This window comes from Callospermophilus lateralis, chromosome 5 (assembly GCF_048772815.1).
Source record: "Callospermophilus lateralis isolate mCalLat2 chromosome 5, mCalLat2.hap1, whole genome shotgun sequence".
NCBI lineage: Eukaryota > Metazoa > Chordata > Mammalia > Rodentia > Sciuridae > Callospermophilus > Callospermophilus lateralis.
Genome location: NC_135309.1, coordinates 31,244,340 through 31,260,062, shown reverse-complemented (window position 1 = coordinate 31,260,062; position 15,723 = coordinate 31,244,340). Strand labels below are relative to the sequence as shown.

The 15,723-nt window shown below is 44.5% G+C and overlaps 1 protein-coding gene across 4 annotated transcripts in view; it reads left to right on the top strand.

Moving 5' to 3' along the window:
- Gria1 (glutamate ionotropic receptor AMPA type subunit 1) overlaps positions 1-15,723 on the top strand; it is a 299,442-nt gene that overhangs the window by 142,278 nt on the left and 141,441 nt on the right. For 3 of the 4 annotated variants that reach the window (XM_076855742.1, XM_076855741.1, XM_076855740.1), the window contains exons 3-4: positions 12,363-12,602; positions 15,126-15,310. In XM_076855742.1, the coding sequence (XP_076711857.1) occupies positions 12,363-12,602; positions 15,126-15,310 (425 nt within the window). The remainder of the gene's footprint in view (positions 1-12,362; positions 12,603-15,125; positions 15,311-15,723) is intronic. The other variant, XM_076855743.1, reaches the window with a different exon arrangement.

Sequence of the window (15,723 nt, the reverse complement as noted above, 5' to 3'; positions counted from 1 at the left end):
ACCAACCAGGAAATAAACTCCAAAAAGGGGAAATGGACTCTTCTAAGGTCATGGAGAGAAGGAGAAGCTTGCTGGCTCATTCACTTGTTCATTGCACTCCACAAGTGTGATTTGGTGCCTCCCACATGCCAAGTGCTGTACTAGACGCTAGGACTCTTAACAGTAAACAGTACTTTATTTAACAGTAAATAAAGTAGACATAATCCCTGCCCTAAAGGGGAGATAAGATTAAGCAAATAAAAAAGAAATCAAGCAGAATAGAGATAGAGATAAGCTACGATCAAAAGAAACCAGATACTGTGATGGAGAATAAAAGGGTGAGTTGTGTACTTCAGAGAGGGCCTCTCTGAAGAGGGAGCATTTAAGCTGAGACCTGAAGAATGAGAACAGTCAGCAATTGAAAGAGTGCTACAAGTGCTTTCAAGGGGAGAACAGCTTGTACACAATTCCCAGGGCAAGAAAATTTGGACCGTCCTGCAAGGTAGGAGAAAGACTGGGTGTAAAGGCCAGGCTGAAGGTGTGTGGAGAGCAGATGTGGCAGGAGAGACAGGCAGGGGTCAGAGCTCACAGCCTCAGATGTCAAAGTGCCTGTAATTATTGATAGATTCTTGATTGTTCTTCACATCCCTGTCAGAAAGGAAAGTCATGTTCATAGCAGGACTCCACTGGTCAAGCATGAGTTCTAAATGCCATGTTCTCAGCATGCATGGCTGAGACCACGGATTAAGAATGGAAAGAGAAATGATTCAGCTTTTCTTCTGGATCCACCCCTCCATTTGATTAGTGTTCTGGAAATCCGCCAAGGGCAGGGGTCAGATGGGAACTCAAACACAGAGGAAGTAGGATTTGGTTTCTGGTGATATCCTTTGATTTTAGAGACCCGGGACCTCTTGTCTTTGGTAGCCTTGTGTCTTCATTATCGTTCTTTCACCCTCCTCAGCAGATGCACCCTAGATGGAAGATGAATTTTGCTGATTTAGGGCATCCTTGGGCTGTCCTTGTGGATTTCGGTAAACTTTTGCCTTGATTGACAGATGCTGATCAAATTCACGGGTGCACAGCGCACTGTAGGCTTGCCGCTTGGGTTAGGAAAAGCCATTTGCAAGTATGATTTTCAGAGGAAAAGAATAGCAAATAAGAAACAAAAGATTTTTTTTTTCTCTCCCACTCACTCAGGAAACCAGAATTAAGATAGCCAAAGGGAGAGTCTGGCTTCACTTAATGAATGATTTACCTGGTGTTCCCGTCGTAATGGTTCCTTAATGAACCCATGAGAGTGGCTTTGTGATCAGGGGGCAGAACCAGAGGAAGGAGGAGCTCTGAAGCTGATCTTCCCACAACTCCTTTCCCTTGGCAAACGTCCTTGCTTTTAGTCCTTCTGTTCTGGCTGATACCTGTGCCAGTTCCCAGAGACTGCACAGGAGGCTGAGCTAGATGGATTTGATCCCCCTCAGGACTCTTCAAGGAATTCTGCTGCCTACCCACAAATGCGGCTGCGTGGGCCTTCACCTCAGCATGGACTGCAGTCTCAACCTTGACCCCTGAGCTCAACCCAAGAATGAGCCTTGTGGACACCAGACTCAAATCCACACTCTCTTCTTATTGCAAACAGAGCTCCTCATGCCACTTCCCCAAGGAGCCCCTGACACAGCAGTCCTAACTGGACCCCTCTCCTTAGCTCTGAGGGTCCAGCCATAGTGTGGTGAGCTCCATGGTATGAGTCTACTTTTTGAATAAACTTCTGAAAACACATTTCCTCTCATGACAGGGCATCCTTTGCCATCTTGTTAGAGTGGCCTTCAGCCGTGGGCAGTATCCCAACATCTTCTAGTTCAAAGCTGGCCTGGGCTCAGGGGAGGAATCCTGGAAATGAGAACATCACATATGGTTGTCCTTGTGTCTGCAGTTAGATTGAGCTGTGGTTTGGATGTGAGGTGTCCCCCAGATCTCTGTTAATGCAAGAGTATTCAGAGGAGCAGTGATTAGTTAGGGAGAGCTTTAACCTAATCAGTCCATCCTAGTTTGAATGGACTGACTGGCTGGTAGCTATAGGCAGGAGGTCAGGGGAGGTGAATCACTGGGGATGTGCCCTGGAAGGGTCTCCTCTTCCCCTCTCCCTGTCTCTCTCCCCAACCCCCTCTCTCCTGCATGTTCCTGCCATAAAAAGAGCAGTTTTCCCCTGCTGGGCCCCTTCCCCCATGATGCTCTGCCTCACCTTGGCCCCAGAGTAATGGAGTTGGCCATCTGTGGACTGAAGCCTCTGAAACTATAAGACCCAAATAATCTTTTCCTCCTCTAAAAGTTAGACACTTCAAGCTCTCATTGGCTCTTGTACAGAGGCCAGCTGGTGGAAGCCATTGAGACTTCAACCACTGGTTGTTTTGGGGTTCCTTTCCCTGGACCTCCTCATATTATGATCAAAGAGAGAAACAACAGGAGAACCAGGAGGTATGGCAAAGGAAAGGGTTCAGACCTGTCTCCGTCATTCTCCAACTGCTTTCCCATCTGTATGGGCTCAAGGATCACCATGCCTGCCCTAGTTACCTTCCTGGGTATTCACAGGAGAAAATGGATGTAAGAAAAATTACTCACCTACTATCCTATGAGTTATTATCACCTTTACCAAATTGTTAGCATCGCCTCTTCCTTGCTATCCAGTATTAGACTAGCAGATAGCAGGAATTCCCAAACTGTGTCCCACAGGCCAATTCAGCCTAATCTTATTTTTGTAAATAAAATTTTATTGAAACCCAGAATTTGTTTACCTATTGTCTTTGGATGTTTTTGTGCAGCAGGAGCAATTGCAACAGAGACTATATAACCCCCAGAATCTAAAATATTGACTCTTTGGCTCTTTATGGGAAATGTTTACCAATGCCTGGCACAGAAGGTGAGAGAGATGCCTCTCAAGTTGGAATTCTTGTGTTTGGACTCTTAATCTTCTGCTTAAACTATGTGATCTTGGGCAAGTTAATTAGCCTCGGGCTTCTATCTATAAAATGGGGTAATAATGATATCCCTACACCACTCTGCCGAATGAGTATTAAGTGAGTAATTAATATAAAGAGCTTCGCATGATGCCTGATGAATGGTGAGCACCAGTGTTGGCTGTTATTATCCAGGGGATGAGAGCTCTGATTTGAGCCAGTGGACTTTCAGGGGACCAGGTAGAATGGGTCACAGCACAGGTCATAGAGGGAGTCACACCTGGATCCCTGTCTCAGCTCTGTCACTTACCATAGGAATGACTCATGGAAGATTAATTGATTTCCCTGAACTTCAGCTTTATCACACATGGAATAGGGAAAAAATAAGAGGACATGGTAAGGAATAAATGATAAAGTGCATGTGAAATGACTGAAATGGTATTTGGCACATAGTAAACATTTGATAGGTGATATACCAATAATAATAAGTAAAAATGCCATTTTGCCAAGCGGTGTCGGCCATCTAGAGCACATGGTGGCTAGAAGTCCCCAGTGCACCAGCGCCACTTGAGTAGGAAGTTCTACTTGCAGCTGGTGATACACTGGACACCAGGTCCTGCACATTCCAAACACATACAAATTATATAAGGTATAAAGTGGAGTTGGTCAGATAGCTGCCTAGTAGGAGAAATTTTTTGTAGGCTGATGGTTCCTTTAGAAGAGACTTTTGAATTCTTATGTTTGAGTTTAATGATAGTCAAGGAAGATGTTGTGCACAGTTGTATCATTATATGAACTATGTCTGGAAGATCCTCTTCACATATTAGTATGTGAATACAAGTGATGCTCAGCAGTTGGCCATGCAGGGTGAAAATGATATCTGAAGGGTTGAATTATGTAATGGGATATGAACCTTCTTGCCTAGAGAGCGTGGTTGAGGAGATGGTGAGTTATGGGTGCTGCATTAAAGTTGGCTGGGCTTCATTTCCAGCCTCAGAGCACATCTCTCATCATCTGTTGGCCTATGCTAAAAGGGAGTGACCATATGAGTGCACAGGGGATATTGCATATCTCCCAGACCCATGGATATAAAATGATTCATCTCACTTAGAAGGATGTAAAACAAGTAACAACAACATGGATTTTTGTTTATTTCTTTACCAAGCTCTATATGAGATAAATCACATTGTACGTATCACGAAAAATGATAGACTCAGAAGGCCTCTACCTTCAAAGGAGCTTACATCTCAGTTGTGGGTGAAAATATTTAAGTACACAAAATTACTTTATATTATAAAACAAATGAGTCCAATCATGGAAGAAATACCATGGAAGAAATATGGGCTTAGTTGTCAACAATAGCATCTATGGATTAATATAGATAATCAATACAGGTGAATGATTTATATTTAGTCTTTCTTTCATTTATTCACATATTGGTGATACCCTGAAGAAACTGTCCATGAATTCCTGAGTGCTAGATAGATTCCCAGAGCTGCCACATTTTCTGTCTTCTCTGAGGTCCACTTTTTGTAGCTGAGACTCCCTCATAGCCTGCAAACAAATGTCATCCTTAGTCATCCTCCATTGATTTCTGTTCTTGAAATCAAAAAACCCAGCCATAAAACAGGTGTGTTAGAGATTGACAGACACACACACACACACACACACACACACACACACACACACAAGAGATTAACAGATGCATACTTCTATGGACATTGAAAAGCAGGATAGAGACTCTTAGTTCACAGTCAGGACTGGGAAGGCACAAAGACCTTCCCAGAAGGTGCCATTTAAGCAGGACCTTTAGAGAGCAGAACAGACTTGGAAAGGAAGAAGACAGGAGGCAGGAAGGTGGGCAGGAGGGAGCAAGAGCAGCAGTTTCAGGCCAGAGCCTAAAGCCTAGAAACATCCAAGGACCAGCAGCATCTACCCTGGAACCCAGTGAACTCACTGAGCCCCGTATCTTGGTAGTTCCATCACACTTGAGAAGAAAATGTTCTCCTTCTCATTTTCCTAGTTATCTCATTGAGCCAGAATAGCCTCTCTCTCCACTGTGTCTCTTAGCCATTGACTTGAGCTCCACAAGGACCCAAGCCACACCTGGAGCACTATATGCCCAGAGCAGCGTTGATTTTACCCAGAGAGTTACAGGACCGCTTTCTTTTCCTCTTCATCTCTACTGCTTTCCTTCTTTCCCCCTGTCCTATGTGGACCTGGGTCTTTTTGTCTTTTGTTTCTCAAGCTCATCAGTCCTGAGCCCTGTAATTCCTTCTACCCGAAACTCTGGCCCTTTGCCTGGACATACCCTTTGAAAGGCTTATTTCTCAAATCAAATATGAGTGCACCAGAGAAGGACTCCTAGAGTAGCCAGACTCCTTCACATCACCTAACTTTATTTTCTTTGTAGTACTTGCAGCATCCAAAATGATCTTGTTTATTAATATGTCATCTTGACCCTTTCTAGAACCTAAACTCCATGACAGCTGAGACTTTTCTTATTCAGCACTGTATCTCCATGGCAGCTGCTTCCTATCTAACCTATATTATATCTGTTGGGTGGATGGATGGATGGATGGATGGATGGGTGGGTGGATAAAGAAGAATGGCAAGAAGAAAGAGCAAATTTTCGTCTGAACTCATTAGAACTACACATTCCTAATGAGTTCAAAAAGTTCTATTAGAGATTTTTCAGGAAGGAAGGACCCAAGGAAGGAGAGAAGGGCTAGTTTAACATGAGCCCTGCTGTACAGATGGAGCCATTGCAGCTCGCTGGGGGAAAGGGGCTTGTTCACTAGAGCAGATTTGTTTCTTAGCAGTTACTTCTCCAGAACCATGTCAGGCATCAAGGAGTTTGCTACAGCCCAAACCACAGTCCGTCTGCTTGCCCTTCCTCCATGCCCTTGGCTTCACATATGTCAGCTCCCACAGTGAGCCTAAATTCCAGACCAGTGAACCCAGTCCTCGTGCTCATTCTTAGCCTCGAACACAATGTCACATCTCATTGACTTTCAGTGCTTGGTAATTAATATCCCTGTTTAATAATAAATACACAAATCAGGGCAGGAGAGGATGGCTCCTCTTCTGCATCTCCCTTGCAGCCATTTCCCAGCTGGTCTCTAGAGCCCAGGGGATGATGAGAGGTCCCAGGAAAGTCGAGATGAATCCAAAAGCCAAAGGGAACTGCAACACAGGCACGTGACTTGGCAGCTCAGCTTCTCCAGTCCTGTCCAAGTCCTAGGCAATCTGGTACCCATGTGTCCCCTGTGCTACGCCACACTGCTTGTTCCAGGTGTGCATTAGTGGCTCTAATGTTCTCTTCTTTCCCAGCTCACGCAGAACCTTTGGATCAACTGGTCCCTCTATCTGGATACAGACACGAAGTGCTGAGCACCATGCTTGGACTGTAGCAGTCACTCAGTAAACACTGGCTACAACAGCAGCTGTAACCATTTGTTCAAAAGTTGACCCCCTTGTTAGTCCATCAAATTACCCTTTATTTCCTTGATGTCCAACTTACTGAACTTACGTGCAAGTTCCGTAAAGGCAGAGAACGTGTCTGTCTTGTGTCATTGCAGTATCCCAATTCTCTGGCAATATTAATTTCTGGCACCCAGTAAATATTTGTTGAATTTATTAAATGAGTGATAAGATTTTTATCTAAAGAATGCCAGAGAAGCCCTGGACATGTCTCAGAATCCTAAATGAATATGACACGGTTTAGAAGGAATGGGGACAATTTGTATCTATCATGGTAATGGTTTTCATGTCAGCATTGTAACTAGGATGCAAGAGGGTACAAAAAGGAGATGGGAGGGCACTCTTATTCTTTCCTAGGTGTCGGAAATAAAGCACATTTTGGGTCAAAACATTAGAGTCAGAGGATCAACTTCCACCACTCAGCACAGAATCATTCAGGGAGAGACCCGAGGGTCCAAAAGATGCCCATCCACACATGCTCACTCGGTCCCTCCCCCCGTGAAGCCGTCCCACCACTTCATTATCTACTATTTACCACGAGGCTGACACATTTTCGGGGACTGAAGCCAGGAGCTGAGGAGACAGGTCGGTGTGAGAGCCCTTAAATGAAGTGACAATAAAAAAGGAGTTGCTAATACCAGGAGTTCCCTCCCTGGGAGGGAGCTGTCAAGGCTGGTGCCCAGGGCTGTGAGATTTATTGATACTAAGTGGATGGTGCCTTAACCAGGAGTGATTATCAAAGATGTCCGAGTGCACTGAGGGTGGAATTGGATGCCTGCTCCATGCAGGGGGCGGGGGGGTTCCCTGCCCTTCAGCTCCTGCCCTCGTGCCTCCCCAAGAGGGAATTCCTGGCCTCATTTTTTACTTGCACTGATTGTTGGACACATTCTGCTACAGAATCTCTTGGAGGCAGGGACCTTGGGACCTGACACTCTGGCAGGATTCCCTGAATATGTGCATCTTTTTTTTTTTTTCTTTCTCTACCAGCTCTTTGCTCTCCCCGTTCTGTATTCCTGAACTTCTTTTCATGAGCCAGTAACTGCACTCAACACCTTCTCCTGACTGGCTCCTGCTTAGCTAGCTCCTGTTGAAGCTGGTCCTTCCTCTTGGAAGCCTTCTTTGAAGTCCCCAAAGGCTAAGGCTAGGTGTCCTGCCTGAGCCCAGAACTGATCCCTGCTAAGGCACTTGGACTCAATTCCAGTCATCAGGCTGGTTGTTAGTATCTCCCGCTGTCAAGGTGACAGTTCTTGAGGTCAGGCCTTGCCTACTTCACCAATGCATCCGCCTTTGTCTGACACAGTGTCTGACCTAGTTAGGTGCTGGGTGTGGAGTGGTAGTGGAATGGGTTCACGGGCTCATGGGTCAGCAAAGGAAAAGATAGATGTGTGTACATGAGCTCTTCCCAGGGGAGGAGGGAGACATCAGACCTCAACCAGGTTCGTTTATTTGTTGGTTTTAATATGTGCACCTCATGGACCGCGATGTGGCGATGCCTCTCTAACTGGCAGCGGGGGAAGCAGCAAGCTACATGAGAGGGTTTTCCAGAAAGCAGAGCAGAGACTGCTTCCCTCCAGCCTCATGGAAGGAGAAGGCAATGTATCACCCACATCAACGTTCAAGTTCCACAGCTGGCATGGTGGCATTCAGATCTCGGCTTTGCTTGTGCCTGTCCTGGGTCTTGTTTCCCCAGTTTGGAACCAGCATCATAAGATGGGCAGAGTTAACAAAAGCAAACATCCTTGCACCACCCGTGGCCCTCCTTGCTCGATGTCAGCTCCTATAGCACCTGTCACAAGGTGCCGGAGACACCACTGCCTTCCTAAGCAGAGGATCCCACACGTGGTTCAGCCTACCCTGAACCAGCCTCAACAGGAGGATACCGTGACTTGGCCAGTACACCACAGGGTTCTGGTTCTGCTCTTGAACATTCCCACTTCTTCCTCCACTGCTTGCCCTGTTGGACCATGCATTCTCCACCCCTGGTTCCCTTTCTGATGTGCCTCATTTTGACTCCTCTGTACTAAGTAACTAATTTCACATGGCTGGTTGGGAACCATATCATAAATAAAACCCATCTAGATTTTGTGCTAGGATTTTTGTCACAACAGAATCCAAGAGCTCAGAGCCTTCATTACTTTTTGCAATGGAAAAAGTGCACCTGAGGTCGCTAAAAGTTGGGCCAGCAAATAGCTAAAATGCTGTTGAATCAGTAAACATTTTCCAGTCAATTAGGCTAGACTCTAGACTGTTGGAGCCTGGAGGGTGTCAAAAGTTGCAGGAGTCTAAACCTTTGTTTTTCAGATGAAAAGAATCCCAGGAGAGTGCGGGGATTTGCTCTGCAGTGATTAAGACAAAAGGAGAATCCTCCAGGTCTCCCGACATCTAGTCTAGTACTTTTTTCTACAGTACCATGTTATCTTTTCTGATTGCATATTTATTACGACATATTCAATGAAGTGCCTGACAAATGGTATTTGTATTTCCCAACCCTTACCTAAAGACTGCGCTGGGCCTTGGGCTTGCAGAGTCTCTCTCTCTCTCTCTCTCTCTCTCTCTCTCTCTCTCTCTCTCTCTCTCTCTCTCTCTCTCTCTCTCTCTCTCTCTCTCTCTCTCTCTCTCTCTCTCTCTGTCCTGAAATGAGGAGACAGCTTGAAGGTCAAATGCTCAGAAACTCTGGGAGCCAGGACCTACTCAGGTGTGAATCCAGGTCAGGTTAGCCCCAAGCCATGCTCTTTTAGGGAGCATCAGGAAAATTCACCTTAGCTTAAAGAGGACAAAGCAGAAAAGAGATTTGTAGAAGAGAAAAACAGGGAGATGATATGAGATGAAACAATAAATAATAAAATCCTTTCCTTCTGTGTGTCTGAAGATGTGATCATGTCTGTCTGCTCCTGTTTCTTCCACCCTCGTCCCACCTTTTCCTCCTCTACTTCTAAAGTCCTAGCAAGAATCACCAGCCAGGCGGGCCCCAGAGGCCTCACTTAAAGACAAGTAGGTGACATGAGGGGATAGATCTGGAACATCAGGCTTATATTCCACAGGACGATATTTTGCTGCAGCAAAGGCAGAGAAGGGATCCTAAAATACCATGCACAGTGTATGATATTTTAAAAGGGTTTATGGTCTCCCTGTGCCCACTTACCCCTGTAAGATGGATGGTGCATTTTGAAAAATCTATATTTAACACGGGAGGATAATATACAGGGTTTGTTTCCTGGTATAGAATCCATATTCATGGAAATCTTGATTCTAGTAGTTACAATAGACATTTAAAGATAGCACCTACTGTGGACTGCGAGCAGTGTCCTCTTTAGGGTAAAGGAGAAATCAATGTGAGGGGTAGAGGATACATAGCTACCTTAGAAGAAAGCTACCTAAACCAGGAGAAGTGAGTCCAAAGGCCCCAACAGTCGCCTCTGTGTGAGTCCAACTTTTCCATCAGTCACTGGGGGTCATGTGACCTTCTCATCAAGAATTCATCATTCATTTATTCTTCAAACATTCATTAAGCACATACCATTTTCCCAGTGCACGACACCAGCCTTGGGGCACAAGCAAGATCCTTATTTTCAGGGAATTTGCATTTGCCCAAGCCACCACAGATAGATAGATGATAGAGAGATATATATGTAAACCCAGAAAAATATTTTAGATAATAATGATTAAAGTATGGGAAATAAGACAAAGTGATATGATGGAGACCAATAGGAGTGAGGGGTGAGGGAAGGAAGGTCAGTTCACTGTTTTGAGGAGGTGATGAAGGAAGGGCTATTCAACGAAGTGAGTCAAGAGCTGAAGTACAACTGCTACAAAGTTGTGGTCTCTGCAAGGAAGTTGGGGAACAGCATTGCAGGCAGGAAGGGAACAGCATGCACAGTGTCTTGGCAGAACGAACTCAGACCCCCCCAGAAGAAGAAAGTGGCGGCCATGTGGACAGAGCAGGCAACAGAAGAAGGATGTGTAATGTAGGAAAGTTCAGTGGGATAAGTTATTCAAGCTGCATATCATGGTCAGATATATGAAGATTGTTTTTTTCCCCCTTGTGCAATGAGAAATCTCAAAACTCCTTGAGGTTTTGCATAAGGAAGTGAAACAATGTATTTTATTTAGTTTTAATTAATGCTTCTAGGTGGAGAATGGATTTCATTGCTAAATATCAAGTTTCATAAAGCTTGAGGCCATGAATACAACTTCACATATCAGGAGAGCTACAGATTGGATTAAAAGCAAGTATGCTGTGAGGTTGTGGCTTCAGAGAGCAGTCTGTCAGTGGCCAGGCACCTGAAGAGGTAGTGAGTCCCCCAGAAACTGGAAGTATGCAAGCAGATGGTACTGATGGCTGCTGGTTTCCTGTAAATGGCGTGCTCGTTTTCAGTAGGAGTTGGACAGATGACTCAGGTGGCTGAGTTGGCATCTCTTAAGAAACACTGATCTTTCAAGTCCACTATCTGTAGGGACTTACTGAGAACTCAGAAAAGACCATTTGGCCCCAAGGCTAACTGCATTCTTTATTGCAACATGACCCAAAGGATCTTCAAATCCACGTTAAAAGTATGAGCCAAAAAGAGATCCTACAGGCAAATCAATTTGGTAAACTCTAGATTAAAGTTGAACAGGACACCTCACAATCCTTTATGTAGCTAGTGTGCATATGAAACTCCAAGACAGGGACAGGGCACACAATATTTCCCAATTTATTTGACCAAACAAGACTTTTCTTGTTCAGAGATTCTCATCTTGTGGAACTAATGTTTCGTGGGACACGTCTTGGAGACCCCATGTTAAAGGTCATATCGTGTCATGAGCAGGTGATGTGGTAGGAAACAAAGGATCTAAGAGCATTAACTTTTTATCTTAAAAGAAAAAACAATACCTGATAATATCCAAGTTATAAGGTTATAATGAGGGTTAAAAGCCCAATATATGTGAAAGGAGTGCAGAATACTCTTATGGTAGTGAAGAAGCTGATGTTCCTCACTATTCACATTGAGAGGGTAATTTTCAGGTACTAGGGATAACTTTTGGGTTGGTCCCCTTATAGGGGTAAAGACTGTGAACTCTATCCCATATCAGATAGTAAGATTGGGTTTAGGAACTGACTGAGAGTTTAATCCCGGGCCCTTGGTCTTATTAGCATTATATTCTAACCAGCAATGTCATCAACCACAAACCAGGACTGGTAACCGCGCTGGGATCCTACAAAGTGGATCCTGGGGGGATGTTCACACAGCTAAGCTATTTCTATGTCTGAGACACTGGGGGGCCTGAAAATCAGCCAACAGGAGTACAAACACCAAATGAGATCAACAGAGAAGTGTACACGGAGAGCCACAGGCCAGGCTGGGAAAATCAACACTTGTCTCCTTAAACATGTATCAACAGCAACAGCCAGGAGACATCCTTCTTCCTATAGCCTTTTTCTTTAAATATTTTGCCTGGTAGTGACGATCAATGAAAATGTAAAGATCGCTGGATGAAGAGTTAAGAGATCCGCCCGACTCAGATTTGCACTAGATGTGCTACTTGAATGTATCCATTAGCTTTCTGATCCTTGGTTTCTCTGTTTAAAAAAAAAAAATGACCCAATCATCCCTTTCTTGTATTAACAGGGCCATTATAGAGACAAAGTGAGATAACATAGTAAAACACTTCGTATACATGATTACTATAGTTAGTAACCATGATAGCATCCAGCACATAATAGGCACTGGATTTAGACAGATGGCAGGGAGATTAGACAGATGAATGGGTGAACAGGAGGGAGAGATGGACAGGTGAATAGATTGGTATATTACAGGCATGGGTGAATGGATTGCTTTGATGGATGGGTGGATGGCTAGATAATAGATGGTAGACAGGTGATGGGTTGGATGGATTTGTTTTTCAGCTCTCTGACAACTGGTTTACAGCATCTCCTATCCATCCATTAATCCTTCTCTCTTTCTCTTCTAGTCTGTTCCCAGTTCTCCAAAGGAGTCTACGCCATCTTTGGGTTCTATGAACGAAGGACTGTCAATATGTTAACCTCCTTTTGCGGGGCCCTCCACGTGTGCTTCATTACGCCGAGCTTTCCTGTCGACACATCCAATCAGTTTGTCCTCCAGCTGCGCCCTGAACTGCAGGATGCCCTCATCAGCATCATTGACCATTACAAGTGGCAGAAATTTGTCTACATTTATGATGCCGACCGGGGTAAGCCAAGGATTAGGGAAGGAGGCTGTTAAGCGATGGAGAGAAAACGATCGGCTAGAGGAAGAATAATGCCACACTGTCCCTTTGAAAAACACATGAACATGATCCAAAATGCTTTCCTTCTGTGGACGGGTGTATCAGTAGCTAATCTCTAACCCACAGTGTAGAAACACACCTTTTAGGAGAGTAATCCTCTTAACACACCAGTCCCTCTGTTGCTCACCAGACTCCTGGGTTCTCTCCCCCTCTGTGCCTTAGTTTTAAGACTACATAATGTGGATAAAATTCTCTGTCTCATTGCCTCATCTCTATAATAAAGGCAAAAAGTCTCTGCTTCATAAACGTGTAAATGAGATGATGACTAGGAAGCGCTTGTTTGGTGCCTATAGCCTAATAAATTCTCAAAAATCTCCATATATTTTACCTTCTATCATCATCATCATCATCATCATCATCATCCCTTTCAGAGCTTTGTAATTCCGCCTCCTTTGAATTTTACATCACACTTTCCAAATCAGTGTCTCCTGTACATTTTCCTTTTTGTGCCTTTGCTCATGCTACTTCCTGTCTGGAATGCACTTCCTTCTCACATCTACCTACGTAAATCCCTCTCCTCTTTTACAGCATGCTCAAACCCCACTTTCTCTAGTCCCTGGGCTTCTGAGTGGGAACTCTTTGCTCTGGCCTGGGTGCTGCCCGCCCCTGCACACTAGCTGGTCCATGAGAGCAGAGTCGTCATTGGTCTAAACAGGCACATAGGGATGCCAGGCTTGGAAGCAGAGGCAAGGCCCAGGGCCCTGACCTGCTTGCCTATGGGGAGTCTTGGGAGGCTTTTGAGGAGGACAGTAACTTGTGCAAATGGTTTTGCAGGCAGTTAGGCAGCTGTTATTCAGAAGAGAAGGAGCCAGCAGAGAAAGAGACCAAAAGCATCATTTTTTTTTTAATTTCCCTTTTTTCTTCCCGTTTTGATGATCTCACTTCTTAGACAGTAGTCATCATGGGAATCACTTGGGGATGGTCTCTTTCAGGACAGTTTTGCAGCATAATACAGCTGAGACCTGAAATGGGGCGAAGCTGACAAAAAAATGAACTTTGTTTATAGGGGAGCATCTTGAGAATCAACAGAGGACCCCACACTTTTGCTGTGTGACCTTAGATAAATGACTAGTTCTCTCTGAGCCTCAACTTCCACATCTGTAAAATAGATATTAGAATAGTGCCTACTTCACAAAATTCAGTGATTTGGAGTACAGAAAGCTAGTAGAATAATGCCAAACACATAGTAGATTTTCAGGACACATGAGGCTCAAACACACTCAACAACATGCACTGAAGGCATAACAGAATCAATCTATAGATGATTTTGAGGTCAGGCACCATATTGGTCAGTACAGAAGGGATTAGCAGTGTTACTGGGAGTTGGATATGAGATTCATACAAAAGGTTCATAGTGCAAGAGCAAATGGGATAGGCAGAATAATTACCTTCTTGAAAAGAGATCCATTTCCTCATCCCTGAACCTGAATGTGTGTTTTTGTTGTGTGGCAAAGGAGAATTAAGTTTATAGATGAAATTAACTGACCTTTTTATAAGGAGCTTTTCCTGGGTTCTTGCATGGACACAGTGTAATCACAAAGTTCCTTAACTGTGAAAGTAAGAGACAGGAGAGTCAGTGTCAGAGTGATGGGAGAAAGACCTGGTCACCATTGCTGGCTTCAGAGATGAAGCCAAGGGATGCAGGCAGCTTCTAGAAGCTGGAAAGGCAAGAAAACAGTTTTTTGCCCTAGAATCTTCAGAAAGCCAACACCCTCATTTTAGCACAGGGATACCCATCTCCAGCATCTGACATCCAGAAGTATAAGATGATAAATCTGTGTTGTGTTAAGCCACAAAACTTGTGGTAATTTTGTTACAGCAGCAATTAGAAACTAATACACCATCTCAGTCTCAAAGATGGAATTCAACGGTATTGAGGAACAGGCTTCTTCCTCTCATTTAACTGAATCAGAAGAGAGTAGTTAAATTCAGTGTACATTTATTGACCACCTACCGGGTGACAAAGTGTTAGTGATAGATTGAGGGCATATCAAACATCCACAAGTTTGATCAACAGTTCTTAGGTGTCTCTTTAGATGCCAGGTTGGTTCATTTAGTAAACATTTACTGAATGCCCCAAAATAATAACAGCTAACATGCATAAAACCCTTCAAGATATAAAGATTCATTTTACCTTTGAAGAAACTAAAGTTTGCTGAGGCAAATGAACCTGTACAAGATCATGTACCTGATATGTCGGATTTGAACCTCAGATTGTCTCTACTGTTTAGCGTGTCCTGGGAACAGAAACACAAGCGACCCGTGCCTGTGCTCATGAAGTCTAGCCTTGCACAGTGAAAGAAAGCTGGAGCTGGGCTTGGCAGAGCCGTGGGGTTGAGGGTAGAGAAAGGAGAGTGCCTGGTGGAAGTGGGGTGGTACCTTCCGATGCTGACAGCCACTTCTCTGTGCTACCTGTCCCACCTCCAGGTTTGTCCGTCCTGCAGAAAGTCCTGGACACAGCCGCAGAGAAGAACTGGCAGGTGACAGCAGTCAACATTTTGACAACCACAGAGGAAGGATACCGGATGCTCTTTCAGGATCTGGAGAAGAAAAAGGAGCGTCTGGTGGTGGTGGACTGTGAATCCGAGCGCCTCAATGCCATCCTGGGCCAGGTAGTGGAGAGAGCGGGGACCGGGGCAGGGACTGGAAATGATCCAGGGACAGCCAGATGACGCACTTTTGCCGTGGGTGTTACAAAGAGGGCTAAAGGAGAGTTCTTAGAGATGAGATTAGATGCCTTCCATTTCACATTCTGTAAAATTCATAAAATTCAGTTCTGAAATTCCTTGAAGTAGCATAAACAATGAGAACCTTGATACGGAGCTTCAAATGATTCTCAGATGGATGGACCAAAAATCTACCTTCAGTGTTTCCCTTTACTGTTAAAAAATAAACTTCACTGCATTTACAGCTCACCAAGTGCCATATCACATCAGGAGCACGGGCTGAAGAGCCAGCTTCCTGCATTCAGCCCCAGGCTGTGTCTCTCACTGATCCGGCATTTGGTATCTCATCGCTTTGGCCC